The sequence below is a fragment of the Arachis duranensis genome, chromosome 9 (assembly GCF_000817695.3).
Source record: "Arachis duranensis cultivar V14167 chromosome 9, aradu.V14167.gnm2.J7QH, whole genome shotgun sequence".
NCBI lineage: Eukaryota > Viridiplantae > Streptophyta > Magnoliopsida > Fabales > Fabaceae > Arachis > Arachis duranensis.
Window position 1 is genome coordinate 8,223,892 of NC_029780.3, and position 24,155 is coordinate 8,248,046.

Here is a 24,155-nt window from a genome sequence, read left to right on the forward strand (position 1 = left end):
TCTTGGGTTCAAGTAGGGGCACTGTTCATACCCTGACCCAATGATAAAGGCACAGGTCCAAATAAAAGGCCTAATCCGAAGAACTGAGCCTTGCTAAGCACCGACCTTCATGCTAAGAAGTCGGTGTTAACTACGACTTACTCTAAAGAAGTCGGACATGAGATTAGCTGGCAGATAAACACTCATTCAAATGAGTAACCGCCCCTAAAATCTCTCTAACCGCTTCATCAAGTCATATCTTAACCTCCCTAAGATAGAGAGACGGTTAACACCCAAAAGATACGGCACTACTCCAACGGTGGTTATTGGCTCACCACTATAAATACACTGACACCTCTCAGGTATCTCTAAGCCCAATACTCTCTAGACCTGCTCACACCCTTGCTAACTTAGGCATCGGAGTGTCTTTGCAAGTACCACCCCCATCTCCTCGCACAAACAAGTCGGACGGAGCCTCCCGAGTTGCAGATCCATTCGGAATCCTCCTTCTTCACACATTTGGGCCACCAACTCCATCCAACCCATCAATCTCCGGTTACCCACCGTAACAGTAACCTTAGCCTTCTTAAGATGTTCCTGTGAACGATGGAATCTAACTTGGTTTGGTTTGACTTGTTTGAAGTTACAACTTACAAGGTAAACTATTTTATCGAAATTAGAATTGTGTCAAAATAGGCTTTTGGAAAAAATAACTTTTTTTTCTATCTTTTATTTACCTTCTAAATGAAATTTTTTATTAGTAAAAAACAACAGTGTGTAGAAAAAACTATGAGAATTTTTTTTAATAAAGAAATCATTAACCTTTTTTGAAAGTTTTTTTTGATATATGATAGAATGTAATTATATCATTTCATATATGTAACCGATTTTATCTAATGAGATATGATTTTATTGTTATTGTTTTTTTTCCCATAATTTTAAATTAGGTGAGTTCTATGGTATAGAAAAGAGAGAGTTTTTATATCTATAGATATGTGTGTTGGTTTATTGGAGAGCTTGACAAGTGTTTAGAGGAGGACAAAATCTGCACTCTTTGCAGAAGAAGTACATGAGTCTTGTTTTTTTTGCAAGTGGTTAGTTCAAAATTTTAATTGACTAATTATACTAATTAAATAAATTTAGTAAGATGATGATAGGCCTCATCACAAAAATATTTTTTTTTTCGTCGATCTTTAACAACTACAAAAAAAGGCTTCAGTTTATATATTTTATTTTGTTTAAACTTTGAATCATCTTAATCTTTTAATAAACTAACTTATTATTTTTATTTTTAATCTATATTTATTATTGTTATTACTATTATAGTAACTTTTGTTAGATCCAAATAAAGGTTTTATTACTCTTTTGGTTCTTATAGTTTTGCAAAATTTTTAGTTAGGTTTTTATATTTTTTTTCTTTTAATTTGGTCTCTGTACCAATTTTTTTCAATTAAGTCCTTTTTAATAACAGTAATTGGTTTAATTATATAGGAACTCAACTAAAAAATTTTTTAGTATAAATACCTAATAAAAGAAAAAAAATGTATAAAGACTCAATTGAAAAAAAATTGGAATAAGAACTCAATTAAAAAAATATATATAAAAACCTAATTAAAAATTTCGTAAAATTATAGATTCCAGCAAAATAAATAAGCCCCAAATAAAACCTAAATAAAAGACATATTCATTATATTATATTGTAAGCCAAAATACAATTTTAATGTATTCCAGAAATACGACTCACATGTTACATAATTAGTCATACTAACAATATTTATTTGTAATTAATTTTTTCTTTTTTTTATATTATGAGCAATGCATACTGAATAATTTTTTATTATTAAAATAAAATAAATTACACTAATTTTTACTAGCATCTAAATTCACTAAATACGTTTAATAAAATTAATAATTAACAATAAAAAATATCATTTATCATATTGTTATTTACAATTTTTAAATTTTGTGACGATGAACATATTTCTAATAAGACAATTTAATAATATAAAACTTATGACTCAAATATTTTTTTTATTAGATATATCATACAACCGTTTATTTTTAAACACTGTTGCCATATAAACTAATTTACTATATATTTTGCAAATAAAAAATAAATTTGGATTAAATGGTTAATATTTGGTACATGTGTTTCTTTTATTGGTTTGGCAATTTGTGATCTTTTTAATATAATAAATCACACCTTAGACTGAGTCGTTATTTTTCAAACAATAATAAGAAAGAAATCCAACTTATGATGAGGTCTGTTATTATGTCAACATAATTAGTCATAATGGAAATAATTACTCACCTAAATTTTATGTCAAAAAAGAGTTTTTTTGTATTATTTTCATAAAAAGTACAGACTTTGTCTCCCTCTTTAAATATTTGTCAAATTCTCTAATCAGTCGACACATATTTATATATTTATAGGTATAGAAATTTTTTTTTTCTACACCATACAACTCACCTTTAAATTAATATCATGTTAAATACTAACTTTAAATAAATATTTTTTTTTTTACTTTTCTATAACAAGTATATATATGTTAACTTATACTAAATCCTTCAAACCTGATGTTACTTAACTCCTATGATGCACACAGCCATGGAACATGACACAACATGAAATATGAGACACGAGATGACATGAGATATGTCAATATATGAATTTTAAAATCTTATAAGATAAAGAGACACGAATACATATAAAATATAAAATATTTTTTAAATAAATCGTAATGATATTTTAATATTTTATTAATATTAAAATATAAATTAAAATTTTAATTATTTTTAATATTTTATTTTAATTATATCTTTCACACATTTAAAGGTGTCCAAGCAATTTTTTTTTCAGATGAACGTAGAATGAGTATAATATCCAAAATGTGTCCCACAAACGTGATTCACCGCTGCGCTTCATAGTTTAATTCTATTGAGGCTTTGCTAACGTTTCATTTGGAATATGCAATGCTAGCAGAGTGGTGAAATAACAAACGTGCAAAACAACCTATGATGCTCCCATTGATGTGCATAATTTTCACTCCTTTGATGCTACGCTCCACCAAGTTTTTGTTCTTCATGTTCCCCAAACGTTTCTTTTTACAGAATCTATGTACTTCAAGCGTTGCAACCATAGCCACAAACGTTCATGCTCAGATATACAATCTTTCCATCCAAGGGAACCTGGAAGAAGCTCTTTCACTACTTTACACCCACGACACAACACACTCTTCTATGTCCATTCAGACCTATGCCACTTTGTTCCATGCCTGTGCTAGAAGAAAGTGCCTCCAACATGGCATGGCTTTGCACCATTTTGTAATTGACAAACACCCAGGAGCACAAAATGATCTCTTTCTCACTAATCACATCATAAATATGTACTGCAAGTGTGGTCACTTGGCATATGCTCATCACCTATTCGATAAAATGTTGCACAGAAACATTGTCTCTTGGACTGCTCTTATTTCGGGGTATGCCCAATGTGGCCTAGTCAGAGAATGTTTCTCTCTCTTTTCTAGCTTGTTGGCTAGCTTCTGTCGGCCCAATGAATTTTCTTTGGCGAGTTTGCTTAGCGCTTGCGAGGCGCATGACATTAAATGTGGCATGCAGGTACTGGCAGTTGCTTTGAAGATTTAGTTGGATTCCGATGTGTTTATTGTATGACATTATATGTGGCATGATGCAGGTACATGCAGTTGCTTTGAAAATTGCTTTGGATGCCAGTCTTTATGTTGCAAATGCTCTTATTTCAATGTACAGCAAGTGTTCTGCCTTTGGTGGATGTTATGATCATACAGTAGATGATGCCTGGATCCTGTTCAAGTCAATGAAATTCAAAAATCTTATATCTTGGAATTCAATGATTGCAGGTTTTCAATTTCGTGGACTCGCGGGTCAAGCCGTTTGGTTGTTTACTCATATGTACAGCAGTGGAATTGGGTTCGACCGTGCCACCCTACTCAGTGTCTTCTCTTCCTTGAATGAGTGTAGTACTTTTGGTGATATCAACATACATCTAAGAAGCTGTTTTCAGTTGCACTGTCTTGCTATTAAAAGTGGTCTTTGTTCAAAAGTTGAAGTGATAACTGCATTGTTAAAATCGTATGCAAACGTTGGAGGAGATATTGCCGACTGCTACAGGCTCTTCCTTGAAACAAGTCAACAGGATATTGTATCATGGACTGCTATAATGACCGTGTTTGCAGAACGAGATCCTGAGCAGGCATTCCTCCTTTTCTGTCAACTTCATCGTGAAAGTTTTGTCCCAGACTGGCATACATTCTCAATTGCCCTCAAAGCTTGTGCATACTTTGTGACTGAGAAACATGCCCTGGCTGTTCACTCGCAAATAATTAAAAGAGGGTTTCAGGAAGATACGGTTCTCTGTAATGCCTTGTTACATGCTTATGCAAGGTGTGGCTCCTTATCTTTGTCTGAACAAGTATTTGAAGAAATGAAATTTCGTGATTTGGTTTCATGGAATTCAATGATTAAGTCGTATGCCTTACACGGGCAAACTAAAGACGCACTGAAACTCTTCCAGCAAATAAATATGCATCCAGATGCTACAACGTTCGTTGCACTTCTCTCGGCTTGCAGTCATGTTGGACTTGTTGACCAAGGAGTGAAAATTTTTAATTCCATGTCTGATGATCATGGTATTGTTCCTCAACTGGATCACTATGCTTGCATGGTTGACCTCTATGGACGAGCTGGAAAGTTATCTGAAGCTGAAGACTTGATACGCAAGATGCCAATGAAACCTGATTCTGTGATTTGGAGTTCATTACTTGGATCTTGCCGTAAGTATGGTGAGACTCACTTGGCCAAATTAGCAGCTAATAAATTTACAGAATTGGCACCCAATAATTCATTGGGATATGTACAAATGTCAAACATATATTCCTCTGGTGGTAATTTCGCTGAAGCTAGCCTAGTTAGGAAGGAAATGAGAGATTCTAAGGTGAGGAAAGAACCTGGATTAAGCTGGGTTCAGATTGGTATGCAGGTTCACGAGTTTTCCTCTGGTGGTCAACATCATCCACAGAGGGTTGCCATATTAAACCGGCTTGAGATATTGGTTGGACAGTTGAAAGAGATAGGTTATGCACCAGAGATCAACTTAGCCTTATATGACACTGAAATGGAGCACAAAGAAAACCAAATGTTGCATCATAGTGAGAAAATGGCCTTGGTATTTGCCATAATGAATGAAGAAAAGTTTCCATTTGTTGGGAACGTCGTTAAAATAATGAAGAATATCCGCATTTGTGTGGATTGCCACAATTTCATGAAGTTAGCATCATATCTTCTTCAGAAGGAAATTACTGTGAGAGATTCAAATCGCTTTCACCACTTCAAATATGGAGCATGCTCATGTAATGATTATTGGTAACATAATAACTGCAATTCCCAATGCTTTTTTTGAGTACTGGTTTCAACCATGGTGGAGCTTCTGGTTGAGAAATACCGTGCACTTAATAGTTATTGGAGAAAGTGATAGAAAGAGGTGTTTACATATTTATGTGGAAATATTGTAAATTTTAAGTTGTAACATTCATCTCACTGGAAAGTACTAATGTGCATATTTTTGGTGGACCCTTTGGGTTGTGAGCTTGTTTAGCAGGGAAACAGTTGCTCACTTTCTTGCATGAAGAGCAGTTCTTTGGAGTACACTATTGGTTGCATGTGGAGTTCTTGGGTATGTTGAACTTGGAGAAGGTAAGAAACATCAAACATACAACAATATTTCTTCATCCATTAAAGATATTTAGGATATGATTACATGTGTGATTCTTCAATACGAACTTTGAATGATTAATTGCATAAATCTATCTTTAATTGATTGTGTGAACAGGAACTACTTGCTTCAATGGATATGGAAGAAGCAACAGAGTGTGTGGTAGGGAAGCCTGTTTGTGGGTGCATTGTGCCATTGTCAGCACAGACCTCTCTGTTTAGAACTAGGTGATTGTGAAGAAGGGTGAAAATATTTTTTAGGATTGATTGATATTCATATTGAAAAGCCAAGAATGAGGGGTCCAAAGATAGCATCCAAAATTATTAAGCTTTTGAACCTGTCCAAGGAAGATGATTTAAGGAAATATGTCAAACACCTTTAAGCACAGGCACAGGGAAGTGCAGCAAAACCATGTCATTCTTCCACAACAATTTCATCTCTTCTTCAATGAAGTTCAATGAAACCATGTCGTTTCTGTTAGATGCTGTGAGTTCTGTCAAGAGTTGATTTGGGTTCGGTTCCATCACAGCTCTTCCTCCAATTCGAGCTTGCTGGATCTAAACCCTCCTGCCACCAAGGACAGCCTAGTTCAAACTTCTGCAGTTCAGAGCATTGGCAACATGGATAACGAGGAAGACACTTTGTCTGTGGCTAGTTGCAGCACCGCAGTTTCTCTGCAGAGTTCCGAGTTCTGTGCGGACCCTTCTTTTTGAAATGACCACAATGTGCAGGTACAGTGCCTAATATGAAGAGATCTATAATGTGTTGAGTTTTAATAGTATGAATGAGTTTTATGCAAGAAACTCTTACTATACATAAATCATAGAGCTCTACAACCACCTACCTGGAATCTTATCACTAGCCTAATATAACCCTAAATAAGTTTGATTTTGGATTAATTCTCTGATACAGGTTACAATTAGAATCTTCCAAGTATGTTTACTATTTAAAAATTTCGAGCAAGAATTCTTAGTGTGGTTTTGTATGGTCATGCATCAACAATAACAAAGTACAATTAGCCAGTGATCTAGAACTGTCAACAATTAACAAAAATAAAAAATATATTTTTGTTTTTAAATTTTAAAATCAGTAAATTGTATTCTTTACTTGTCTATTAACCGTGATTCATTGTTAAACTATATCTCTATTATGAAGTTGCTGTGCCCTGAAGTTTATTGACACTGGCAATCTGGCATTAGCATTAGCATTTTACACGGCAAGATAACTGTTGAGTTGCAACTACGTTTTATGAAGACTAAACGTAAGCGTTTGTATTGTTTTATTATTATTGTTATTATTATTATTATTATTTTGGGTTCCAAAAGTCGTAGTAATCCAATCTATATTGGCGTATTCTATATGACCATTGAAACAATTGAAAATGAGATTTGGTTTGATTCAATTTGTATTGTATTCTATTTATAATGATCGTTTGTTTGGAAATAATTATATAAAAATGTGACAAGAATCAATTTCAAATCAGTTATTATACGTTGTCTTAATGTATTATAAGAATTCAACTAATGTATATTTTCACTAGTAATAGCGTTACATAAACTAAAAAATGAAATTTTATTCTTTATAAAAATGGTATGAAACCTACTTTTGTAAGTTCACCGAGTACTATGAGCTCTTTCCAACTTGAAGCACACGATTTTGTCCCAAGAGATACGATACTAGCGAAAGATTTAAGTTTAACTACCATTTTTGGACCATCTACACTACAATAAAATATCGGACGTATACCTCGAATGCAAATTACTGCCACTCATGCATTTTAAAAAAATATAAATGTATACGACTAAATCAATATTTATAGTGATCTTTGATATTTATGATTTTTACTATTTTAGTATCTTAAATTTAAAATTTACTATATTGATCTTTAAGATTCAGCTCCAAACACTGTATTGATCCTGAATCTGAATCTTCTTTAGTATTGAATCAATTAACGAAAGATAAAATAATTTGTACATCATATAAAGTTATAAACTCTTTTTTTTCCGTTGTTAAAATGAAATGATGCTGTTTAATTTTGTATCTAACATGACAAGTCAAATCCAATTTTATATTTAATTCACTGATTTAATACTAAAAAAATTTAAAAATTAACATAATATCCAAAATTAAATTTTAAAGACTAGTATAAATAATTTTAAATTTAAAAAACTAAAATGATAAAAGTCGGGATTTAGTCAAAGACATAATCGGTAGAATTTATTTTTTTTGGTGACATAATAGGTAGAAAATTTGGTATAAACGAATAGTATGTGAGCAAGTGTAAGGTTGCGCCTTCACTGAAGAGTGAAGAGTAGCTATTGCCTTATTGGATGGCTCTTCTGTACTGAAGAATACTGATACTCTCATCACTGCAAAAAGCTTTAGATATTTAATAAGACTCTCTTTCCGAGAAGGACCAACCCATAACGTTTCTTCTAATTAAGTTCTACCTTCTACGTATTCAGATCCATTGCCTAATCTCTCTTATCCACACTACTTTTTCAGTTTTTCTTATCTTATTCAACAGTCAACACCACCACAATTAGTAAATCTCGTAATAAATTTATTATTAATTTCATTTCACTTACAGAAGTATTTTTTTTATTAAATATATATTAAAATATAAAATTAGATAAACATAAGGTGGTTGCTGATTTTGGTAATCAGAGCACAAACGCAACTATTACCCTTAATTAATCTGAAATTAGTTTCTGTATTCTCTGAAACAAAACAAACCTTGCTTTTAAGTTAACTAACTCTGCTACTTGCGAAAAACGTGGGACCCCAATGCTGCCCATCATCACTGTGTTTGCAGTTATTCTTTAACAACTTTTTCTGTGCACTATAAATATCCCCTCCAAGAATCTTGCTCTTGCTCCTCTAAAATCTAAATACACATTTTTATTTTTATATTTTTATTTTTCATTTTATCTTTCTTGTTATTTGCTCCAATAGGATGGGTGATAAATGTAGCATTTTCTCTTTGGTCTCACTTCACATTTTTCTTAGCTTTGTTTTGACCCAATCAGCTCCTGAAAGTGCCCTAATTACTCAAATTCCTGGTTTTAATGGCACTTTGCCTTCAAAGCATTATGCAGGGTATATGATTTGTAACTCTAGTAGCTCTTTTTCGATTTTAATTTTTCTAGAAACTAATTTTTTTTAATATTAGTTAATTCTCATTTCTGCTGTATTAATTGTAACCTTGAGTTCAATATTGATCCACGGAGACTTAATTTACTATTGAAATTGTGCCTGATTTTTATTTATTGTTGCAATTTTTTGTGACATTGAAGGTATGTGACTGTGGATGAAAACCATGGGAGGAGCTTGTATTATTATTTTGTTGTTTCGGAAAGTAAACCGGCTGAGGACCCGGTGGTTCTGTGGCTGAACGGCGGCCCAGGATGCTCTAGCTTTGATGGCTTCATATATGAGCATGGTAACTCAAGACACAGACTGTATAATTTCCTGTTTTCATTTCTTTTTTTTTTTTTGTTTTATTTCGGATTTCAAGCTTAACTCTTTTTATATTATATTACTTGAAAGCTAATATCAAATATAAGATATGATATGTTAACAGGGTAAAATTATTTACACTGACAGTGGATCAAAATTATTCACTCTTCTCATATTCAAATGACTTTGATAGCTTCAAACTTTGAAGGAATGGCTTCTTCTGCTTTTATGGTATTTCTTGTGTGTTAAGTTTTGAATCATGATTGTGACAAGTTTATTCTGTGATTGGTTATTAAATTCAGTGGCAATGATCTGTAGTCAATCACTTCCATCTACAAGGCCTTTTGTATATGTTAATTATATTATTTTAAAAGCAGGTTTCATCCTCAGAAATTCCCACATTTTGTCTGAATTCTGGCTGATAAAATTGATGTAAGGTTTACATAGGTCAACTTTGTAACAACCGCATTTCACTGTTTTGTTGAACACATATGCATGTATTTTGTATTCATCCTACATGACGTTTCGGTTCTGAAAATGACAGAATAATCAGCTCAATGTCTTATTACTACGTAGATCTCATCTGAAATAATGGCCTAAATAATTTCATTAACAGCCTTTGGTTGTGAAATCTTGATGGTTATCTGTAAATTGAATAATTTGTGTGTGTGTGTATTTTCATCTGGAGTATGGACTTTCGAACAGTAGAAATAGTTTTTACACGACCAGAGTCTCAAAAATCTTTTGTTGATGACTATCTGTGCTCAATTTTACCAAATTCAATATTTATTATTCATAAATTATAAGTTATAAATTATAAATCATAGAGCAATTGATTGTCTTTCAGGTCCGTTTAATTTTGAACCTGCAAAGACTGCAGGAGGTCTTCCCACGCTGCACCTCAATCCTTACAGCTGGTCAAAGGTCTGAAACTTTTTAATCTATATCAAAAATTGGAAGAGGATCTTTTGTCTCTATAGACACTGATTTCCTTCCCAGGATATCTTGGTGCATTATTTGCATAATTCATCAGATGAAAAAGACTGAATATTTAGCAGTGAAAAGTCAACAGGAACTTAGTTATGCATTACTGAGACTAGGATTCTTGTAATGGATGAATAGACACTAAACAAGATAGCATCAGGAATAGACACATTAGAGAGAAAGGCGGGATAGCACCAATTGCAGAAGGGATGGTAGAATTTCGTCTTAGATAGTTTAGATATGTGTGGAGAAGGTTTGAAAAGGCCCTGACAGGGTATAGGGAGTGTGGACCAGATGAAGGGTAGTTGTAGTCCAATAGCTACAGGTGGAGGGAGCCTAAAAATAGAACAGGTGAAACTATAAGAAAACATTTAGATGTTAATTAAATGTAAAGATTATTTATGGTAGGGGACTATAACATTGTTTTGATCTATATAACCGATCCCATTTTTGTTGTCACTGTAGTTTGTTGTTGTCCTGATATACCTGTGTAATTCACCAATTATTTATTGTGTATTTGTCTTACTTCCTACTTATGATTACTTTAAATATGATTCTGTTCTGCATTATAGGTTTCCAATATTATATATCTGGATTCTCCTGCTGGTGTGGGATTTTCATACTCCAAGAACCAGACTGATTACGACACTGGAGACATAAAGACTGCCATTGATTCACATGCCTTTCTCCTTAAGGTAGATAAGAAACAACTGGGTAATTTTGACATAAAATATCTGAGTTAATTCGAATATTTCTTCCCAAATTTCTAACTTATCTACCTTTTTATTGACCAACAGTGGTTTGAGCTATATCCTGAGTTCCTTTCCAACACTTTTTTCATTGCTGGAGAGTCATATGCTGGTGTTTATGTTCCTACACTTGCCTATGAAGTAGCAAAAGGTATGATAAGTTATGTCCTCAAATTGTTGAGTTAATGCGTTATTGATCACAATTAATGTGCATTTTCTTGATCCACAGGAATCGATGCTGGTGTGAAGCCTAAGCTGAATTTCAAGGTCTTTTAAAGTATAAGTGATCAATATATCTTTTTGAGGCTGTGGTTGTTAGCTGAAGTAGTTGCATGCAGGGATACATGGTTGGAAATGGTGTTTGTGATGAGCAATTTGATGGCAATGCTCTTGTACCATTTGTGCATGGGATGGGACTTATCTCTGATGATCTCTATCAGGTGAAAATAAAATCCTTTGATGAAGTTCATCCAAGTGAATCATCATCGATTTATTATCTTAATAGACCATTAAATTATTTTTATAAATGAAATATGGAATTTTTTAAATCCATATTTTAGGCATTTTCAAACAAATTTCAATTTTCTCTGGACATGATTAACTTGTTGAGAGGATTGAACTTCTAGTACTAAATTTGAATTAATTTATTTCTTTTTCAATTCTCAATCTTAGAATGAGGTGACTTTTTCAAGTATGAAATTTCCTTGTAAAGTATGCATTCTTAATTGATATTGGATTTGTTGTCTTTTCAATGGTACTTGCTACAGGAGGTTAATGCTGAGTGCAATGGGAATTTCTATAATCCACTCAATGACAATTGCTCAAGCAAGCTTGCAAAAGTTGATCAGGTAATTTAAATATATCACAGCACTCGCAGTAAATGAGCCTAAGATGAATTCAGGACTTGCTGATGATTCTTTCTATTTCAGATAATTGATGGGGTAAACATATATGACATTCTAGAACCATGCTATCATGCCACAGAGGAAGAGGAGTTTAATAAAGAAACCTATATTAGGCTGCCATCTAGCTTCCGGAAGTTGGGTGAGACCGAGAGACCTCTTCCCGTGAGGAAAAGAATGTTTGGCCGTGCTTGGCCCCTAAGAGCGCCTGTGAGAGCAGGAATTGTACCAACTTGGCCAGAACTGAGCAACAACAATAATGTTCCATGCACTGTATGCTTCTTTATCTGCCTTTAAGGCTTTACTGTCAATTTTCATTGGTTGATTGTTGAATAAGTAACGTCTACTTGTTTAAACCTCTGAACGAATAATGCAAAAAGATATTCTAATAACTAAATTATAAAATGATTTTAAAAAGTCCTGAAATATAGAATGTGCTAAATGCTAAAATAAAATTCACTATTAAAAGTGTCTTCGATGATGTTTGAAATGTTACATAATGTAAATAATGCTTGTTTTTCAAGTTTGATGATCAGATAAAAACTAAAACTAGATTGGAGTACATTTTGTTTTAAAAGCAATATGCTAACTCTAGTGACACATAATGGTGCTTAGAAAACCAAAGCTTTGGGTTCAAATCATGGTGTGAAGGGGTTTGATGTTCTAGGTCATTTCTTAATAACATCAAGGCACAGTTACTGCATAAAATTTTGTTTTGATCTTCTCCATTTGTTATAATTCAATTTAGAAGAGATTAACAAAACATTTCCTGGTCAAAGGAAACAGTTCACAGTATTTTCTTTCTTCACACCTCTTGTTTCTATCATATCAACTTTGAGAAAAATAGTGATCATTCATTTAGCTGATTTCATTGTCTTAATACCAAGATCTAATATTATTTTAAGGATGATCGGGTCGCAACTGCGTGGTTGAACAATGAAGCGGTCAGAAAAGCAATTCACACTGCAGAGGTGAGGTTTCAATATGATACACTTGTATTTTTTGGTTGTTGACATGGATGAACTAAATTGAGATATTTCTGATGAAATAGGAAAGTTTGGTCAACAGTTGGGTTTTGTGCACTGACGTAATCTTCTTCAACCATGATGCCGGGAGCATGATCAAATACCACGAGAACCTAACTTCTAAAGGATATCGAGCACTTATATACAGGCAAGTTACCAATTCAACAGCATTTCTACATTTATCTCATTAGTATTTATTATCGTTTAGGTGCAGTTCATTGTGTGGTTGGTTAAATGGTGGGAGGGGAATAGGGTTCCCCTGTAAAAAGCATATATATTTACCAAGCTTATGGGAGTAATCATCCCGTGTATGCATCTGTTTTCATGGTGAAAATATAATAATATAAAGAAAGAATGTAATCCTATTGCAATTTGCAAAATAGAGAAGCTATCTAGCTTCACAAGTAAGGAATTTCTACCCTCCTCAAGGACAAGGAGTTTTCTACAGACACAGCACAAGTGCTGTGAAATTCGCCATTAATTACTAGAAAATGTTAATATATCTCAACTTTTTCCCATCAAACTTGTTGCTTTAGTTGCTGTTATATTCTATGATTGAATTGGGTCTCTTTAGTTGTTAGTTGAGAAGAGAACTTTTATGTTCTTTGGCAGCGGTGATCATGATATGTGTGTTCCATTTACTGGGAGTGAAGCATGGACAAGATCTCTTGGATACAAAATCGTTGACGAATGGAGGCCTTGGTCAACCAATGGTCAAGTTGCAGGGTACATACATTTCCCTCTAATCTTAGTTAACCTCAAATGTTTGAATCAGTTAGATGGAAGGAACTTGTCTGAAATTTTGTGGCTGCTTCTCAAGTAGTCCTAGATAAACATGTTCTTCTTTTAATTATCTAAGATTATGATTTATGAAAGCACAGCTAGGTACACTTTCTGGTATCCCACATTTTCATCATAAATCCTCCGGATTCCAGAAATGTTCTTCCTCATAAATTACCAATCTTGACTAGAGGTTGACTAAATTCATAATTGGTTGCAGGTTTATCCAAGGATATGACAAGAATCTTACCTTTCTAACCATAAAGGTTTGTACATTACTCCCTTCAATTTTCTATTATATAGTCACCAATTTTTGATACATGACTGCATACATGGTTATATCCAGATACTTTTCAAATATAATTTATCCAATTATATATCAAAAAGTAATAATGACAGAGAAAAGAAACAGGAAAGAATCACACTTGTTGTATATTAAATTACTTTTGGATTCCTTTAGATTTTGATACTAATTGATTACATCGGCACAGGGAGCTGGACATACAGTTCCAGAATATAAACCACAAGAGTCCTTGGAATTTTATAAACGTTTTCTAGCTGGGTTGCCAATATGAGAGGGCCTCATGCTACATTGATGACCTTTATTTGTGAAGACAATGTGCCACAAAAAAAGTATATGAACACAAGATGTTATTATCTGTATTCTATTATTTATCTCCCATGTTTATTACTAAATAGCTACACTCCCCAAAATTCATATCATTATTACACATTGTTTAATCCTTCTGAGAGTTTAGTTTTATGAATTGTACTAAAGAATTTGATAGTGATTATCCTTTCATGCTTAGAAGATCGATACTTTTCCTTTTATATGTTTGAATAAGAGCTAAACAAAAACTAAATAAAAATCATTTAAAAAAAACTAGCACATTCTTCTTGTTCAAGTTAGAAGTGAAAATCAGGACAACATATTATTTTCTATTCCTGTTTTAACTAACAAGAGGAAAATTACTATTTTAATCTAAAAGTAATATTTATATTATCTGAACTTGACAATCTATCTAAAATAGATTTGAGATGAACAAAATCAACAACATTCACATCATCTTTGACTGAGCTTGTGACCTTGACATCCTTGAAGCCATGCAACCAACACTTAGACTTGTGATGACAGTAGGAGCAAGACTTACCCTTTTCCCTTTTCATATCCATTGGCATCAAGTATAAAGACTGTTTTTTCGTTTTCATTGGCATCAAGTATAAAAACTGTTTTTTTTTTTTTTTTTTTAAAAGAACAAATGAGAGTTGGATTTTAGAAGCACCACAGATAACATTTTGAACTGATGAAAAGCACAAACGAATATCACCAAGATGGCAAGATGTAAATGGGGAGAAATAACGTAGAAATTTTAGAGATAATGTTGTACCTCAATGAATGCTTTACTGCAATGAGAAGGGTTCAAGCTCAATGAAATAGTTTCTGGGTACCAACTATGGAACAAGCGATTCACAAGAAGCGGATACTTATTAGATTTAATTCCCCGAACAGACCGTATGACCAAGTGTTTAATGATTGGCACAGGGAATGTAGCTGGGAATGAATATGGGTCATCTTCCTCTTCCCAATCCTGCATAATCCAAGGCATATCAAAACCATATTAAGAAAATAGGTAAACGAGCAGAATATAAGTAGCTATTCATACTTACATGATAATGATCATCATCAGGACGCATAGAGAGCGAGAGCGATGTCAAGAATTTTTGTGGTTTAAATTGTTTGACAAATTTCCCCAACTGGTAAAGAAATGGAGGAAACATGTGGAGATGAACATTTACTTCCAGTTGACTAGAACATTGTCGAAAAGATATGGAAGGTAAGTCGTCACCAGCAAAATAGTACCGAAATGATGACAGATTTGGAGTGTCAATTTCAAGCAATTCCATGGTAGAACAATTAGACAACACCAAAGCCTTTAGTTGACCACTTTCAATATTAATGATATCAAACATGGAACATTCAATCAATTCCAAACTCTCAAGGAAAGGAAATTTAGAAAACAGATTAAGAAACCACTCGTTTGTAATAACAAATTCAATCTTCATATTCATCAAGGTCAAAGCTCTCAAATTTCTGCAACTATCAAAACTTATCTTAGAGGGCTTATAACTGACAGCACCATAATATATTTTCTCAATATTTGGAGCATCAATACAAACTTTTTCTACGCCTTGAATATCAACTCCCTTGAGGTTTTGCAGACCATGCATGCCTAAGGATTTCATAAAGGAAAATTTTGTTCTTGAAGGGTTGTATATGTAACACCACTTCAAGGTTATCTGCTCAATTCGAGGACAATATGAAATAAGATGGTTGATAGCACCTTTATCATCAAAAAGGACATAGCACAAGGATAATACACACAGTGAGGAAAACTTGACTGAAGGATTCAGGAATTCTTTGTCAAATCTGATTCTCCCCTTCAGCACTAAATTATTAAGTGATCTTGCTTCAATGACACCTGGATGCAAGATATAACATAGGCACGGATCATCCTCTTTTAAAGTAGGCAGGCAAAGCTTTAGGGTCTGGACACTACATTCACTGGCTAACTTAAGCCACTGATCAACATCAGGGTACATACGCTGAAGGTCAACAAAGCTGGTCAAACTAAGTATGAGACTGAATTCTTTGATTACTAAGCCTGGGTCACTGAACCTCAGCAATCTTTGCTTGCCATGATCAAGGAATGCCTTAATTGGTTGATTTTCCTTCCGCTTGGAAAACTTCCTAATAAATCCTCGGTCACAAATAGACAAAATGGGAAAGGTATACAATGTTTCTCTCCATGTCTTAGACAAAACACTAGTCTTGATAGCATCTTTCTTTGGCAGTCTTGAGAGAATGTCATGAAGTATGGTTTCTGGTAAGCCGGATATATGGTCCATTTTTTCATCCATTATTGTGTCCTTCAAAGCAAGTAGAAGAATATCAGAAACAAATAACTCAAACCATGTCAAATTATGGTAGTAAAAAATACCACTTTTCATATTAATCAATAAGGTTCATGAGGTAGAGTTTTTTCCTGATGAAGTTATCAAAGAGAACAAGAAAAATGTGGGGATATCTTAAATGGTCATCACTGAGTGTTGAGTGTTGACATTTGACTTAAGGACTGCAATGTTCCTTGTAATATAGAGAATCTTTTAGAAACAGAAAATAGTTAATGAATTTTTTCCCCTTTGTTTTTTGCAACACTAATTAACAAAGCAAAACCCACAAGAATCATCATCGATTACCATGCGCTGAGACGCCACTAATTAGGATGCAAAAAACAAATAAGATGAAGGATGTGTTAAGTATATAATGTTATACATTATTTAATTTGTGCCCATTATATATTAAGTTTGACCACACAGTAAGAACAAAAAGAATCAAAGTTCAATCATTACAATATATAAAACTTCTTTGTTATATTTATGTATTGCTTTTTTGCAATGCTCCCATCACCTAATTTTGTTTAATCCATTAATAGAAGATGTAGAAAGCATCGAAAAGAAATCCTAGTAACACACAACCCACAATTGTTCTGAACATTCTACCCATTTAAGCATGATATTTGAAAATCTGAAACTTTAAGGATTTGAGCTAAAGCAGCAAAGTCGAAAACTTCTAACTCTATGTTCTCTGTGCAATATTTGAAGATTATTTGCCAAGAAACCTTTCAGTATATGCAGAAGTGCTAATAAATATTGGAATCAGTAAAATTTCTGTTGAGAATTTTTACACTTGGGTTGATTTTGTGTGTCCCTACTCTCTCTATATTAAGCACTAAGCAATCGCATACTGATCAATGAGTTCAATACATTCAGCGTTAGGAAGAAGTATCAGAGAGACTAATCAGCAATCTGTCTCCCCATGCCGAATAAATTAAAGCTTTGAATACTCAAATTAGGGTTAGAATCACAAGAAGCTCCACACGTGCAGAAAAAGATACATAATCACAGCTAATTTAATGGCAGTATTGGTTAATTAACAATGATAATAACCGCTAGATTGTTAGAACTTAGAACCGAACCTGGAACGCAGATTTCAGTCACCGAAGATTGAAAGAAGAGGGAGATGGCGCGAAGAGAGTGGCGGTTTTGAGTTTAACAGAGAGAGAGAGAGAGAGAGAGGGGTGTTTAAATTTAAATATGATCCCTATTATTTAATACAATATAAACCGAATATTTTATTCAATTTTAATAATATCTTATGTAAAATAAAAATTGATTTAAATTATGATCTTATACGGAAGTTATCAGGTTAATTTATATTTTTGTAATTTTAGTCAATTTTCAGTTAAGATAATGCTGGCCAATTTATTGATTAAGTAAATTGTTTTTTATTTTTTATTAATTATTTTTTAATTAAACATAAAGAATAAAAATTTATTTTGTCTAATAATTATAATATACTTACGTGACCGAACAATATTTTAATATTACTAGATCAATGTTATATATTTTAATATTTTTTATATTTTAATATATATTTTATATGAATAATTAATTAGTAACTAATTTTAATATATAATGTAATTATTCTTTAAAAAATACTATGTGTGTATTAAAAATGAATTATCAAATTAATTATTATATATTTATATATAAATATAAAATTATTGTTATTTTTAAAATTTAATAAAAGCACTGAGGGGTTTTATTCTATTGGAAGAAGGGACAAAAGTACACTTGAAAGTTTGCACGTTGGACACGATTACATTTCAATCATTTAATGAGTTCCGCGTGCACATCATTTATACACTCCAGCGGACACAGTATTTTTCGTGTTTATTTTGTTTAGGAAGAAAGGACAAAAATATACCTGAAAGTTCAAACGTTGGACATAATTACACTTTAATCATTTAACGTCGCCACATGCCGATGGTCGGAAGGATAAATGTGTCCGTCGCAATGTATAACTAATGTGCACGCGTGTCTCATTAAATGATTGAAGTGTAATCATGTGAACTTTCAAGTGTATTTTAGTCCCTTCTTTCTATTCCATTTATTGGGAATGAAGCAGACAAATGGAGAAAATGGGTCCTTTCTAATAGAAAAAAAAAATTAAATAGTGTCTAGTGTTTGATTTTATTATTTATTGTTCTCTTTCTTGTTCATTTCTGGTCCCACTTATAAAATTAAAGAAAAGAGATCACATTTTATTTTCTTCAATAAAAAAATAGAGAGAATTCATTTTCACAAACAGAGGCCTTGGTCGTCGAATGATCAAGTTGCAGGTACATACTTCCATCTCGAATCTGTATGGAAGGAACTTGCTTGAAATTTTGTAACATGTTCTTCTTTAAGTATCCAAGTATTATTATTATGTATGAAAGGCTGAACAGCATGGCTAGGCACATTTTTTGGTATTGGTCCTACTAAGATTTCAATATTTTTAACATAAGTTATCAATCTTGACTAAAAATGGACTTATTTCATTTCTTAATTGGTTGCAGGTTTATCCAAGGATATATGACAAGAATCTTACCTTCAATCGATTTCCTGTTATATGGTTACCATCACTTTTTTTTATACACATATATCTGGATACTTTTTAAATACAATGAATGGAATGATATATCAAAAAATAATTACAACAGTAAAAAACCGGAAAAATGACACTTTATTGTATATTAAATTACACTTGGATCCTTTAAATTTTTATATTAATTGATTATATTGGCACATAGAGCCGGACATAAAGTAAATATAAAGTAAATGGTTAAATTAGTTTCTCAAAAATTATTTATTTTTTAAATCAGTTATTAAATAATTTTTTTAACTAAATTCGTCATTTCAAATATTTTAAATTAGTTATTTTAGTCTTTGCAGCGTTAAAATTTATTGATGTGACACATTAAGTAACACCATAACACACACCTAGTAGTCCTAATTAGGAGCTAACATGATAAGTTTATGAAATTAGATCAAATCAATTCCAAATTGAGATATTTCAATGCCTCAAGTTCTCTTCTCAATTAGGTTTTGATTTGATATAATTTTATAAACTTATCATGTTAATAGTCAATTAAAACCCATATATGTGTTTGTAATATTATTTAGTGTGCTATATTAATAAATTTTGGCACCGTCAACAAAAAAAATAACATAAAAACTAACACGATTAATTAAAAATTTTTAAAAGATAAATTTGATTAAAAAAATTTATTTGGAGACTAATTAAAAAAACAAAATCCTTTTTAAGAACGAATTTAATTATTTACCAATTCTAAAATATAAACCAGAAGAGTCTTTTAAATTTCATAAACGCTTTCTGGATGGATTGCCAATATAAGAGGGGACTAATGATACTTTGATTATGAGTTTATAACCTTTATTTATGAGGACAATGTGCCCCCAAAAGAATATATTAACACAAGTTGTTATTATTTGTATTCTATTATTTGTCTCACAAATTTATTAGTAAATTGCTATACTCCCCAAAATTCATATCACTATTACACATTGTTTAATTTTTTGGGAGCTTAATTTTATGAATTGTACTAAAGAATTTGATTGGGATTATCCTTCATGTTTATCATTTCTTCAGACTTACTTTAGAAGATAAAAATTTTTAAAAAATATCATGTATTGTATTTGCATTTTTTTTAAAAAAATATTTTTAAAACTTAATAAAAGCACTGAGGGATTTTGTTCGATTTATTGGGAATGAAAAGTAGACGAATGGAGGCCTTGGTCATCGAATGGTCAAGTTGCAGGTACACACTTCCATCTAATCTTCATTAATCTCAAATTTTTGAATCAGTTAGATGGAAGGAACTTGCTTGAAATTTTGTAACATGTTCTTCTTTAGTATTCAAGTATTATTTTTTTAGAAAAGGCTGAATAACATGGTTAGGGCTGTACATAAATTAGATAATGTTTATATATTTGTGGTAATTATTCGCATTTAATCTGAATTTTGTGGATGTTATTCAGTCTATAGAATTATCGAATTGGATCATATTCGATCTGTATTATAGTAAGATCAGATAGTGAATTTGACAGTGATATTTGCGAATTTGATTCGTATATTCGCACGTCTTATATAAGTAGCATAGTTTATGATATTTTGTTTTTTATTTTTTATGTTATATTTTAATTTAGAATAATTAAATTTAAATCTTATGTTATTATTAATTTTTTTTGTTATTCAAGAGAACTTTTATTGATAATATTTTAGGAGTAAATAAGTTTAAACAGGTGAAAAAATGAATTTTTTTTGGACATATATTTTGTAAAAATAATAAAAAAAGACCTTAAAATAGTTTTTTTTTTAATTATGCAAATATACCCGATAATTTTTTTTTAAAGAAAGACAAGCTCAACATGCTCAGTGTAGCGTACAAAATCAAAAAATAAATGCGATTGAGATGAACATAATTATTTCAGATAGCATTATAGAAGAAAACTCTTCTTATTATTGTGATATGATGAATCAATAAAATAGCTAGGCTTCGTTACTTTAATTATCATATATGAAAAATTATAATACACTTTTTTTTAGAAATCAATCGATTTGGTTATTATATCAGTATTGTGTAAAGTTAACCAATTAAACTGTTAGGTTTATATTATTCCCTAAATACACACACCTATTAGTTAGTGTTGTGTAAAGTTAACCAATTAACCTGTTAAGTCTCTATGTGTGTTTTATTATTCTCTAAATACACACACCTACTAACTATATAAAGACATATGTTGATATCTTATTATAAATATGATAAAGAAACTAGCTGACTAAGATAATAGTGGGTTGGTGAGGTAAATAGAATTGACAAATAATTAAATTAAAGCATGCCTAATTTAATTCTATTTTAATTTGTCTAAATATTTCTATTTTTAAGAGCAACATACATATGTTTCTAGTTAAGATAATTTGTACAAAAAATTAATAAAGTCTCTCATTATTATTATTATTATTATTATTATTATTATTATTATTATTATAGTGAGAACAAAATAGTAATTAGTGAGATAAAAATAGAATTGACAAATAATAAAATTAAAGTATGAATGATTATACACCAATCTATATATCTTTTGAGTTTGTTGACATATTCATTATCATCATAACTCAACTTACAGTTTTTGAGATATTCTAAACACGATTCATATGAGTAATTTATGCACATTATATCTGCCAAACAAACTCACACATAATAAACAAATGTTCGAGTCGATATTCGAGCCATAAATATGAATCGGATCTAATATAAAAAATAAATAAATATCGTATCCAATTTAATAAGTGCAGTACAAATAAGATAAAATTATAGATTATATCCAATACGATTTAATTTGTGTGCCGTCCTAAGCATGGCTAGGCACATTTTTTGGTATTGGTCCTACTAAAATTTTAATATTTTATTATTTTCAACATAAATTATCAATCATGACTAGATTGGACTTATTTCATTTCCTAATTGGTTGCAGGTTTATCAAGGATATGACAAGAATCTCTCAATCTATTCCTGTTATATAGTCACCATCACTTTTTTTTTATATACACATATAACTAGATGGAAGCGGTTCTGGTATGTCATTTGCTTTAGTGAAATATCATATTCCATTCTTTTAAAACCAATCAGATTTAATTTAAAATATATAAAGGGTTTAGATTGAAGAAAGAGTTTTGTTGTGAACATGAAACCAAGAAGTGCATGAAAGGCATGCAACCGATTCATTCCTTCTGCAGTGTATGAACATTAAACATGTCGGGTGTGTCCAACTTGGTGTCAAACTAGCCATTCTCTTTATGTGAATATGGCTTAAATGCCAAATGTTGAGCCGAGCTGAGCTGTTTTTGGATATTTTTTTTACAAATATTTTGTTTGTTCACTAAGAATTTCTCTCACTCTCTCTCTCTCTCTCTCTCTCTCTCTCTCTCTCTCTCTCCAGCTCTATTACCCTCTCTCTCTAACTCTCTGTCTCTGCTTTAACGGAAATCGTCTCAATGTAGCTCTCTGCGCCCATGTCTCCGCCCTCCCTCAGCCTCCATACTGTCCCTTTCTCACCAGCAACCCCTACTGCCTACGAGTCTCCCTCTGCTTACCCTCTCCTGTCGGCTCCCTTGGCTTTTCTCCGTCGAGGGCTAGTCGTGCCTCAATCCGTCATGGGCTCATTGTGCATCCATGTCTCTCCATCGTGATACTCCTCCTCCCATCTCTACCTCCTTCAAGGTGCATCTGTTAATTTAACAGATTTGATTTATTTTGTGTAGAAAGCAGTTTTTTTATAATAATGTAATTTTAGATTGAGGATTTGTATTTTTTTAACACTAATTTAGTGATTTGTGTATCTTTTACATTGATTTAGTGGGTTTGTTAGAATATTGGATAAAGAATAATCATTGTAGAGCTGAAGGTGAGTTTTTTGCCTTACTAATATTTTTCAATCAATGAACAGAAAGCAAGTTATAATCAAATTATTTTAATCTACATTCATGATTGCTCAGGAAGCATGCAAAGCAGGATTTTGTCTTCTCTAGGCAATGGTTTCATGGACAAGATGGAACATATAGTAAGATTAAGGTTATTGTGATCATGTGCTTATGCTCTCATTATACCCAAGAGTTAATTTATTTACCTTTGATGCAAGTTTTGAATTTTGATGTTATTATGTCTTTCCACTATAACTTATAATTGTTTCTTGAGCATGATTTTTTTGGGGCAGGAGATTATATTCGTTTTTCAATTCTTTTTATTTATATTCTATACGTTATTCTATTATCCATTGAATTTTCTTTATTCTTGCAGAATTTACCTTCTCTTAAATTAATTGACATTGTTGTGGCCTTAAAAATCTGTAGTTTGGTTGAATTCATTAATTTTTTTTAATTCTGATGTATTCTTACTACGCATTTTTGGTTGAAATGAGTAAGCTATTAATTACTGATGAAAAAGAAAATCTAGAAATGTAAAGCTTGAAATATCTCCATTGAGTTTGGCTGAATAATCGTATGTTGTCTTTACATTTGCAGGGTACGATTGTAAGCATCCAAATGATTGAACATAGGAAGCAGCGCTTGCTGAGTTTATAGCCTTGGATATACATCTTAATTCTTAAGATCAAAGTTATGAAAATGAAAATGATTAAAAAAATATGCCTTGAAGAGTCATGATTAGTAATATTTAGAGGTTTGATAAGATAGTTTATGAAGAATACTTGATTGACTATGTAAACTGTGAATTAGTCTTTCACTTTTCATTTTATCTGAGTTGGTTGATGTACATGACATTGCAGTAGTTATTTATATAAGAATAGTTTCAATGAATATATTTAACCAGTTTTTGCTTTAACCTCTTAGTTGGGAATGTTGTTGCAGTTTTTATTTCAGATTGTAATTAAGAATCATATACAAATAAATATAGTTGCAAATGTTAAACATGAAGCCAAAATATGTTGGTATCTACAAGTATAGTGGAACTACTTGCCAGATTCATAAAAGGTTTAGTTTCACTTTTCATTGGGCATTCATTACTTGTGAAACTTGTTGAAAAAATTATATGCAATTTTTGCG

At 31.8% G+C, this 24,155-nt stretch overlaps 3 protein-coding genes across 6 annotated transcripts; 2 read left to right on the top strand and 1 right to left on the bottom strand.

The window, feature by feature from the left end:
- Window positions 1–2,909: 2,909 nt before the first annotated feature.
- On the top strand, window positions 2,910–6,737 carry LOC107464537 (pentatricopeptide repeat-containing protein At1g71420). 4 transcript variants are annotated; one of them, XM_021130984.2, is made up of 4 exons: window positions 2,910–3,597; window positions 3,674–5,497; window positions 5,603–5,709; window positions 5,846–6,737. In XM_021130984.2, the coding sequence occupies exons 1-2, from the start codon at window positions 2,995–2,997 to the stop codon at window positions 5,381–5,383; spliced, it is 2,313 nt and encodes a 770-aa protein (XP_020986643.1). In that variant the 5' UTR covers window positions 2,910–2,994; the 3' UTR covers window positions 5,384–5,497; window positions 5,603–5,709; window positions 5,846–6,737. The 4 variants fall into 4 exon arrangements, with proteins under 4 accessions (XP_020986643.1, XP_020986644.1, XP_052109820.1 ...); XM_021130985.2 differs by having other exon boundaries at window positions 5,612–5,709; XM_052253860.1 differs by having other exon boundaries at window positions 5,615–5,709.
- Window positions 6,738–8,408: 1,671 nt separating this feature from the next.
- Window positions 8,409–14,442, top strand: LOC107464468 (serine carboxypeptidase-like 20). Its single transcript, XM_016083387.3, has 14 exons — window positions 8,409–8,827; window positions 9,025–9,170; window positions 10,035–10,111; window positions 10,744–10,866; window positions 10,969–11,071; window positions 11,150–11,187; window positions 11,259–11,360; window positions 11,688–11,768; window positions 11,850–12,095; window positions 12,728–12,793; window positions 12,874–12,995; window positions 13,460–13,573; window positions 13,848–13,893; window positions 14,119–14,442. The coding sequence occupies exons 1-14, from the start codon at window positions 8,685–8,687 to the stop codon at window positions 14,200–14,202; spliced, it is 1,491 nt and encodes a 496-aa protein (XP_015938873.1). The 5' UTR covers window positions 8,409–8,684; the 3' UTR covers window positions 14,203–14,442.
- A 157-nt stretch (window positions 14,443–14,599) lies between these two features.
- On the bottom strand, window positions 14,600–17,750 carry LOC107464362 (putative F-box/FBD/LRR-repeat protein At1g66290). Its single transcript, XM_016083291.3, has 4 exons — window positions 17,665–17,750; window positions 15,296–16,555; window positions 15,016–15,216; window positions 14,600–14,854 (listed from the first exon to the last, which is right to left on the bottom strand). Exons 2-4 carry the CDS (start codon window positions 16,544–16,546, stop codon window positions 14,600–14,602), a joined length of 1,707 nt encoding a protein of 568 aa, XP_015938777.1. The 5' UTR covers window positions 16,547–16,555; window positions 17,665–17,750.
- Window positions 17,751–24,155: the final 6,405 nt, after the last annotated feature.

Excerpts from the sequence above, each read along its gene's own strand:
- LOC107464537 (XM_016083465.3), top strand. The coding sequence starts at position 2,995 with ATGATGCTCCCATTGATGTGCATAATTTTCACTCCTTTGATGCTACGC. Across the intron at positions 3,598-3,673 it reads ACATTAAATGTGGCATGCAG|GTACATGCAGTTGCTTTGAA; the intron begins GTACTGGCAGTT and ends GGCATGATGCAG.
- LOC107464468 (XM_016083387.3), top strand. The coding sequence starts at position 8,685 with ATGGGTGATAAATGTAGCATTTTCTCTTTGGTCTCACTTCACATTTTT. Across the intron at positions 11,072-11,149 it reads TGCCTATGAAGTAGCAAAAG|GAATCGATGCTGGTGTGAAG; the intron begins GTATGATAAGTT and ends CTTGATCCACAG. Across the intron at positions 11,361-11,687 it reads TCTCTGATGATCTCTATCAG|GAGGTTAATGCTGAGTGCAA; the intron begins GTGAAAATAAAA and ends TACTTGCTACAG.
- LOC107464362 (XM_016083291.3), bottom strand. The coding sequence starts at position 16,546 with ATGGATGAAAAAATGGACCATATATCCGGCTTACCAGAAACCATACTT. Across the intron at positions 15,217-15,295 it reads CTGATGATGATCATTATCAT|GATTGGGAAGAGGAAGATGA; the intron begins GTAAGTATGAAT and ends TGGATTATGCAG. Across the intron at positions 14,855-15,015 it reads GCAGTAAAGCATTCATTGAG|TTTTTATACTTGATGCCAAT; the intron begins GTACAACATTAT and ends AAAAAAAAACAG.